At 38.3% G+C, this 10,237-nt stretch overlaps 1 protein-coding gene across 1 annotated transcript; it reads left to right on the forward strand.

Moving 5' to 3' along the window:
* Nucleotides 1-9,203: 9,203 nt before the first annotated feature.
* On the forward strand, nt 9,204-9,770 carry LOC133038322 (uncharacterized). Its single transcript, XM_061116433.1, has one exon. The coding sequence runs from the start codon at nt 9,204-9,206 to the stop codon at nt 9,768-9,770; it is 567 nt and encodes a 188-aa protein (XP_060972416.1).
* The last annotated feature ends 467 nt before the right edge of the window (nt 9,771-10,237 follow it).

Raw genomic sequence — 10,237 nt, forward strand, 5'->3', positions numbered from 1 at the left:
CCGACATATTCGCGGTTGCCTCGGCTTCATTGCATTCAGTAATGAAGTTCGCCAAAGCTTGGCCTTCTATAGAAATTCGGGGAATGTAGTGCAAGTCAAATTGACTTAGCTCCATTGCCCACTTGAGGAGCCTTCCGGATGCTTCAGGTTTTTGGAGGACTTGCCGGAGCGGGTGGTTGGTTAGTATCTTGATCGGATGTGCTTGGAAGTATGGCCTCAATTTCCTCGAGGCCATCAGGAGGCAAAAAACCAACTTTTCAATGATGGGGTACCTCGTTTCGGCTCCTATCATGCGCAAACTGACATAGTACACGGGATGCTGAGTTTTCTCTTCTTCCCGGACTAGGGCAGCACTGACCGCGTGTTCGGAGACAGCCAAATATAGAAATAGGTCTTCTCTGAGAACGGGTTTTGATAGGATAGGAGGCTTGGCCATGTGTTCTTTTAGTTTCTTAAATGCCTCCTCGCACTCGTCCGACCACTCAAACTTTTGACACTTCTTCAGTATGTTGAAGAAGGGGATGCACTTGTCTGTAGACCGTGAGATGAAGCGGCTTAGGGCAACCACCTTTCCGGTCAGGCTCTGCACATCTTTGTGCTTTTTGGGGGATGGCATGCTCAAGAGAGCCTGGATTTTTTCCGGGTTTGCCTCAATCCCCCTCTGGCTGACGATGAAGCCCAGGAACTTTCCTGACTTGACCCCAAAGGTGCATTTCTTCGGGTTGAGCTTCATGCCGTATCTCCGAACTACTTCGAAACATTCCTCTAAGTCGTTCGCATGGCTATTGCATGCTTTGGACTTGACGAGCATGTCATCTACATAAACCTCCATATTTCGCCCCAGGAGGCCTTTGAACATCCGGTTGACCATTCTCTGGTAGGTTGCTCCGGCGTTTTTCAGTCCGAAGGGCATGACTAGGTAACAGTATACCCACTTATCGGCCCTGAAGCTAGTGCACTCCTGGTCTGCCGTATGCATCTTTATTTGATTATACCCAGCATAGGCGTCCATGAAGGATAGTAGTTTGAATCCAGAAGTGGCGTCTACCATCTGGTCGATCCTGGGCAGCGGGAAGCAGTCGTTCGGATAAGCTTTGTTTAGATCAGTCAAATCTATACAAACTCTCCAAGTCCCGTTCGGCTTGGGTACCAAGACCGGATTGGCTAGCCACTTCGGATAATATACGTCGCGGATCATGCCGTTGGTCAAAAGTTTATCCACCTCTTTCTCCAGAGCCTCGACTTTCACCGAGTCGAGCGGGGTCGCTTTTGCTGGACTGGCGGCATGTCCGGATTGACGTTGAGTACGTGGGTGATGACATGGGGGCTTATGCCAGTCATGTCTTCTTGGCGCCATGCAAAGATGTCGATGGCGCCCTTCAGTGTTTTTATTATTTTCTCTTTTTCCTCCGAATCTAAGCTCTTTCCCAGCCGGAGTACTTTGGTGGAGTCGAGGTCGCACACTGATAATTCCTCGACATCCTCCATTGGTTCCACAATTCTTTCGGACCCCACACGGGGGTCTAACTCATCTTCTTCAGCCACTTCTGGCTCAATGGATTCCCGGACCATTAGTACCAGCAAGTGGGTTGCGACATTGTAACATTGCCTTGCTTCCCCTTGGTTTCCTCTCACCGTCCCGATCCCAGCTTCCTAGGTAGGGAACTTTAGGCACAGGTGCCGAATGGATGTGACCGCGCCAAAATCTACCAAGGCCGGTCGGCCAAGGATTGCATTGTAAGCAGTTGGACAGTTCACCACCACGAAAGTGCAGTATTTAAATGTGCTCTGGGGGGTGTCCGGGCACAAGGTGACTGGAATCCTTACTTTTCCCATCAGGATAAGTGTCGTCCCATTAAACCCTATGAGTTGGGACCCACTGGGCGAGAGGTCTCGGTCCGTCAAGCCTATTGCGGTGAAGGCCTCCTTGAAGAGTAGGTTCACGGAACTTCCATTGTCAATTAAGACTCTGGCCACCACTTTATTAGCGATGGGGGTCTCTATGACCAATGGGTCATGATGAGGGAAGTGCACCGTCTTGGCGTCTTCTTCCGTGAACGTGATGGGTTGGTCCATCAGCCGGGGCCTTTGAGCTGGGAGTTGAGTAACCTCCCAAACCTCATTATGTTTCATGGCCCCTGCGTATCGTTTGAGCTCCTTGCGAGTAGTTCCTCCGATATGGGGACCTCTGGAGATCATGGCTACCCTCCCGTTAGGTCTGGGCGGCAAACCGGGGATGTGCTGGGCGTCGCCCGCGGGAGCCGCTGGAGCTAACGCTCCTGCTGTACTCCCCAGTGTTCCCTGGGGCACACCCACTGTCGCCTGGCCCGGATTGAGGTGAGGCAGCCTATTTTTGATCCACTCATAGAGGTGACCCAACCGAATTAGGTTTTCAATCTCGTCCTTGAGATTCTTGCATTCATTGGTGCTATGACCAATGTCATTGTGGTACTCGCATCTTTTGCTAGGATCTCTCCGGGAGCTATCCTTGTACAATAATTGTGGTCTCCAGTAGTGTGTATTTTGCCTAGTAGCAAAGTACACACGCTCTTGGGAGTCCGACAGCTCCGTGTATTGGGTGTACTGGGGAGTGTATCCCCTTTTCTGGCGCTTCTCCCCCATCCGGGTGCTGCCCTTGGAGGACCTTTTACTCCTCGAGCCCTGGGAAGGGCCTGCCAGCATAGCAGTTGGAGCGGAGTGCGAAGGAGTTTGTCCATTCGTCCCGGACGGATTGCCGAAATGGGATGACGCTGGCGCCAAGGCCTGGCCCTGACTATATCTGGGGGTGGCAGAGAATTGTATGTTGCTTGTCTGTGGAGTTGCGGTCGGGGCAGTACCCGAGGGCGGTACTCCGGGCATGTACCCTGCTATCCCGGTGGGATAGTATCCTCCATAAGCCACTATTTGGGCTTCTTCGAGGTTGATATATTTTTGGACTCTCTTCTGGAAGTCCTGAAGGCTAGCAGCTCCTTCTTGCTGTAGTTCATTCCAGAAAGGAGTCCCCGTACGGATGCCTGCTTGGAGAAGCGCAAGCTGTTGTCCGTCGTCAACTTTCTTGGTTTTTGAGGCTTCCTCTCGGAACCTCTTTATATAGTTTTTCAAGGTCTCGGTGGGCAGTTGCTTGATGTTAGTCAAGGCACTGACCTCCAGGTTGACCTTTCTTGCGGCGACAAACTGTCTCCGGAAATTGGTCTGTAGCCTGTTCCAACAGCCCACGGATCCTGGTTCAATCCTGGTTCCAGCTTCTTGAACCATTCCTCCGCGGACCCACTTAGAGTAAGCGGGAAGTACAGACATTTGGCGTCATTGCTGAATCTCATGACCGTCATGACACGGTTGAACCGTGATAAGTGGTCGCTTGGATCGGAGTTCCCGATATAAGCTGCCATTTCGGGCATCTTGAAGTTCTTAGGGAGCTCCTCCTCCAGGATGTGCTTAGCACATGGCTCCCGGTCCTCGCTATTTGAGTCGGAGTCGTCCCCTTTCTGCCTTCGAGAGACTTGGGCAATGTCTTTTCGAAGTATGGCGAGTTCCGCCATAATTCCTTCATTTAACGTACCCGTGGAGACCGCGGGCCCGTATCTTTTTTGGTCAAGGTGATCCCGGAGGTCACCTTGGTTCCCATTGATTTGATTTCTCAGATAAACAGGAGGACATCTCTGTCCTCTTCTTCCTTTACCCCCGGGCTCTTGGTGCACGGAAACGCTTTTTCGGTCCTCTCGATCCTGAGGGCCAAAGCTCCCTTTTTGGGGCTTGCCCCTCTGCGAACCTTTCCCCCTAGGGAAATCTGAGCGGACCTTTCGCGGATCCTGCGCCTTTTTCTTTCGCCCTGTGGTAGAGGTAGGGTTTTTTGTTTGGTTCCCTTCGGCAGGGTACCTTATAGGACTAGGCTCCCTAGACTTTTGCTGTTGGGAACTAGGCGAGGACGTCTTTGGTTCCTTGCCAAGTCCAGCAGTCACTGCATTGGGATGCACGTGAATGCCAGCTGCCTCCATGGCTTTTTGCATGGCCAGCATCACTTCTTGCATTTTTTGGTTCTGTGCTTTCTGAGCTTCGATCTCGGCTCTGTGGTCGATAGCTTTTTGCCTGAGAAGCACCAACTCTGAGTAACTACCTTCGTCGTAGGCATACTCATTGAGGTTTCCCTCGTAGTCATCATCTAGAATTCCTTCTTCTTCCTCGGAACCCTCAGCTGCTCTTGAGGCTACATCTTCCTCATTTGGGTCTTGAGCATCTTCTAGTGGGCGAGGCTGACGAGTACTTCTAGTCTCCACCATGTTTGTGAAGTCAAGTGTTCGTTTACAGTAGCTTTCTTCAGCTCTCAACACCAAAATGTTGACCGAGTTTTTCGGCAACTAATAAAATATTATAAAGTTATAGAGCTGTAAGAAAATTAGAGAAGGATTTTTACGTGGTTGGGGCGTTAATGAGCCTTAGTCCACGAGTCTTTATTATTTATGGATGTATTTAATACAGAGAATGTATTTGGTGAGTGTTTCACCCTTATAAATACAGAGAATGTTCTTGGTGAGTATTTACTCTACTTGCTCTTATGCAGCCCAAGATTCTCTATCCCCTTTAATGAGCTTTTGGGGGGTATTTATAGTGTTTTTGGTGGGGTGATCCCCAGAATCATCCTTACAAGTGTATCTGTAAGTATCCATAAAGTTTGGCATTCCCAATGAATATACCATGAGTAATGCATGGTCAAATCCCTAGGCGCTGTAGGGCTTTTATGTGGAATGTCCTTATTGTCTTTTGACTGATGTGACTCTTCACAGTGTAGCCGTCGCTAGACTTAAATGATCATCACTTTGTAGCTGCTGGTTGGAGGTTGTGTCGTCAGACTTTATTACATGTAGTAGTCCCAACACGCTTCCTCCCATGTGGCATTAAATGCGACTTGATTGCTCAGGAGAAACCTGACACTTCGCGGAGATGCCTTAACGTTACTTCGAGCTTCCGGGAGCATATGGGGTTCCTTATGCCTTCTCCGGGAGCTACGTCCTGGAAGCCACCTTACGGCATAAAGACTTAGCAAATATTTTTGGATTGTACATTGCTTGGTCTACGTGTCCTTGTTTGGTTGGTCCATGTATATTGGGAAAAATCAGGGACAACAAGAATTTACCAAAAAAAAGTTAACTTTAACAGATACTCATTCCATTTATAAAAATTATTTTCAGAGCAAGACAACCATTCACAAAATAATTGTCAATATTAACTTCTGTTATGTTTTTTGACAGAATATACTATATAATTGTCAATTTTAACAGAATCAGTTTTTTTTTCTTCAAATTGTTGTATCTATTCATCGTATAAAAATAAAACTCTGAACAATTACATCCAATACCTTTGGATTTGAATATACAAATATGTATATCTCATTAATTTCACTATAAATTGGAGAAGGCGAAAACAAAAAAAAAATATAAAGAAATCAATATCACACTTTTTTCCCTACTTCGAATTGGCTACCATCACCATTAACGGCACACCACCATCACTATTAATGACACCACCGACCATTAACGGCACCACCATCGACCACCACAACAACTACCACAATTTATTTTAATCAATTTCAAAGTCATATTCAAACACAAACTAAAAAATATTATCAAATACAAAACTAAAACAAAAAAAAAAAATCCTTAATCCAAAATCTGAAACAAAAACAAGAAAAGAAAAAAATCACTAAACCTAAATCTGAACCGCTCTACTCTCTCTCTCCCGCCTCCATCAACCTATACGATGACGTTCATCACAAATCTCTATTATTGTCGGCGACAAAAGGGAGGCCACTAATGGCTGAGAACCTGTCTCACACAATTTCTCTCAGGCAATCATATTTCAAGACGACCGGAGTATGATTGATCAGCCATCTTCTGACTCCGCCGTCTTGTGCCTTTAACTTGGTAAGCACTAAGCAGTCGAGAAGAGGGAGGATAAGAAGAAAGAGAGAGAGAGTATCGAGAGAAACACTAATTTTTAATTTAAGGTTTTTTTTTTAAACTTTTTAATAATTTTATAATATGTTTTTAAAACCATTTTTTTTAAAAGGGTTTTTAAAACCATTTAAGGATAATTTTTTACAATTTTTTTTTTTTTTTTGAAAAGAATTAAACGATTTCTTAAAGTGGTTTTTTAATTATTTCATAATATTACATTTTTTTAAAAAACAATTATAATATTACATTTATTATATTTAAATTATACTATTTTTAAATTTTTCTATTTTTAATAATATACTTTTTAAATTTATTAATCATAAAAATCATAAAATTAAACAAGACCACAATCAACAATATCGATTCAACAACAAGTGACTCGACAGCAAAGATGATAATTGACTATAAGTTATTGTAAAAACATATCAAAAACTAACTCTTATTAATACAAATGTAAATTATTTATTTTAATACTCAATTAAACATAAAATATTATTTATTTCATTTGCTAAATTTATTAACTACAATTATATAATTATTTACTGGAGATAAAGTAGAAACTACAATTTTTTAATCTGATATATACACTTAAAAATATATATTAAATATGTATCAATGGTATTGCATAAGTAATGTGTTACTAAAGCACATGACCATTAATTTTAAAAATCATCCATATCAATGGATACTTACCTCTACAACAAAAATAGAAGAACTGACAAAAAATGAAGACAAAAACCAATAACTTTTGGTACAAAATAGTTAATTTTAATGACTTGGACCCCTACATGTCTTCTAAAGAAGAAATTGGTAATGTAATATTAATATATTTATAATATTTTCGTTCTATGCAAATTTCTTATTAAATCAAAAAATATTTGAACATTCAAAATGCAGATATATTAGCGGTCGCAATACAAGTCAAGCCACCAAAAAATATAACAACAACATATGAAATAAAAAGAATCTTACTAATTTTAACTTCTATTAAAATAAATTAAATTTCCTTAGTTAAATTATATTATATATATACTAATTAAATTTTTTTAATTTTTTTAATAAAAATATTTTTAATTTTTAGTTTCAAGCCAATTTATTTAAAAATGTGGGGTTGCTTTGTCAATAATGAAACCTAAAAAGTATCTGACATAATCGATGAAAAACTAATCATACTTGTAACAAATTCATTTGTGAAATCATTCAAAGGTAATTACTACAATACACTATATTTAAATATATATATATATCTCGTTAGTTTTAAAGATGATAATTTCTTTCATTTAATGTATTAATTTTATGTTAAGTTTTAACTTTGTCAACGATAAAAATGACTAATTTTATAATCAATCCTTAACGACAATAAGCAACAACAATGAGAAAATGATAAATTAAAAAGAAAAAATATAATTGAAAAATATTGTATACATCCATCAGCATCTTCATCATCATCAGTTAGAGTTTGAAAAATAGTAAAAATTTAGAATATTCAATATTTAATGACAACATTACAACTAACAAAGGTAAATATTTGTATTTTAAATTTTTTTCAAATCCATAAATTTAATTTTATTACTTTACATAAAAAATTATTTCTACCTATTATATATAATTTAATTTAGGTTGCAAAATTCTAGATACAAAGAAATTGTTATGACAAATTTATCACAATCATTTTACTATATATGTCATGTTTTGATAACAAAGGAGCTCAAAAAAAAATACAATTTAATCAAAATTATAATAAAAATTATACCTAATAGAGAAGATAAAACGTGCCTTGCACGTAGTTACCGCCTAGTATGTATATATATGGTTATAACTTAACTTATTTATTTAAATAAATTATAAATTTATGCAAAAACATCACCTGAAGTATATAATATATTATGATCAAAGTCTAATAATCATTACTTAATTTCTTATAAATGCAAATCACCTTATGATCATTTTTTTCTTCACTGGTTAGTTATTTCTTTACTTGTGTTGCCTTGTTCTCCAATATTCAATTTCACCTGAAATATATAATATATTTCTATTAAAGTATAATAATCATCACTTAATTTCTTAACAAATAACAGGTAAATTAAGTGGTTGATTTTAATATTATTGAGTTCATATAATAAAATGAAGTTTTGATATATGTGGACAAGTTTAAGAACCTTCTAAGCTCTAGCCAATATCGACATCATTAGTTTAAGAAAATTATAATGGTTCTATTGAAATTAGAAATTTTTACACCAAAAATCTAAAATGATAACTTTATTACATAAATATCTATACACGGCTAAACCAACTTTTTTACTCATCTTCTATATTTTATTACTATTTTACCACATGCACACATAATTCAACTTTTTGACACGTCACATCAATCACTCTATACATCATTTCTTTCCTTTTTCTCTTCTTTTTCCTTTTATTTTCTATTTCTTTTCAGTTTTTTTTTTTTAAAAAAATAGTAACCTCCATAACTGAACACTTTCCTCTCCACAATCTCAACTCCATTTTTCCCTCTTCTTTTTGTTCTTCAATTTTTTTTCAACTCTCATTAATCGTTTTCCCTCTTTTTATTTTTCTCTTAATCTATATATAAATATGGTTGTAACTCATCCTTCATCAACTCCTTCCCCTGTTCAAAAAAAAAATTCTAAAATGGAGTTGAAATCTTTAGCTAATAGAAACAAGGGTAAATGACCTGTTGTTGAGGAGGATGACTCTGATTTTGCTCCTCCATTGTCGAAACGTGGGCGAGCTCTTCCAAAGAAGAAATCAAAGGTGGCTGCCCATGAAAAAATTCCTCAAGATGATGCTAAAAAAATGATCAAGATGGAGTTGGTCTTCGGTATAAGGTTTGATTTTAGTTTCTTTTTTACTATCCACATTTATTGGAGCCAAATGATGATACTACCAAAAAAAAGTCATAAAAGAAATTGAAGCTGTTTGTAGAAGTTTTCTATGGACAGGCAAGGACAAGATGATAGGGCTGGTAGGGTATCCTGGTAGAAAATGTGTACTCCAAAAAAAGCTGGTGGCCTTGGACTTATGAATATTGCTACATGGAACATTGCAGCAATGGCTAAACATATGTGGGTTGTGGCTAATAAAAAAGATAACTTGTGGGTTAAGTAGGTGCATTGTGTGTACCTCAAACAATATGACTGGTGGGAGTATAAAGCTCCCATAACCAACAACTGGTATTGGAGGAAAATGGTGGAGATTAAAGATAAAATTTAGCAAGTGCAGCAGCCAGCAATGTTCTCTGTTACTGAATACAAAATTAATGTGGGATACTGCTGGTTTGGCCCTGAAAATGACAGAGTTGCTTGGTGTAATGAGGTCTGGTGCAGACTAAATTCACCTAAGCATAGTTTCTTGACATGGCTTGCTCTTCAAAACAGGTTGAAAACTCGTGAAAGGCTTTTCAAATACAAAATCATAGACTCTCCTGATTGCATTTTATGCAGCAATGACAGAGAGATTGTGGATCACTTATTCTTCAAGTGTGAGACTTCACTTGACTGCTTGAAACAACTGAAAGATTGGTTAAATTGGCAGGTGAATTTTGATTCTCTGCAAGGGCTCCTGAAATGGATTAGGAAATCAAATAATTCCAAGTTTCTAAAGAATGTTAAAATGGCTACTGTTGCAACTCTTGTCTATTCGATTTGGAGGGCTAGAAATGACTTGTTTTGGAACTCGAACAGGCAGCAGAGTGCTGAGATTGTGAAGCAGATTAAATGGGCTATTAAAAATAGAATAATGTTTGCAATGCCAAAAAAAGTAAAGCGAAAAGATAGAGATTGGTTCCAACTATTGTAAATAATGTTGTATAGATAAAATTAAGGCATTTTATGGTGCTTTTAGGTTGTAAAAGTGAGTTTTTTCGAGCAATGAATACATTAATTCATAAAAAAAAAAACTTTATTTAGTGAAATATGTACTCATCTAACTGAAATGTACATTAAAAAAACAGATATCTTATTGTACCCAAAACATATATATATATATATATGGAACACTTCTTAATGGGTAATACCCATTGATGGGAACTAAAAAAAATTAATAAGGTAATAATCCAATAACCTTTTTATGGAAAGTTTCTAAAAATTATATTTTTTTTAAAAAAAAATTATATTTATTTTTTGTAAAATTGGAAATAATAATTACAACTAATAATTTGAAAAAAAAAAATTATAAATTATTTTTAAAAATTAATTAAAATTACTACTTTATTATTTTATGAAATTATGAGTTTATTAATAATTTATTATTGTAAAACTAAAATC

Source organism: Cannabis sativa, chromosome 5, assembly GCF_029168945.1.
Source record: "Cannabis sativa cultivar Pink pepper isolate KNU-18-1 chromosome 5, ASM2916894v1, whole genome shotgun sequence".
NCBI classification, from domain to species: Eukaryota; Viridiplantae; Streptophyta; class Magnoliopsida; order Rosales; family Cannabaceae; genus Cannabis; species Cannabis sativa.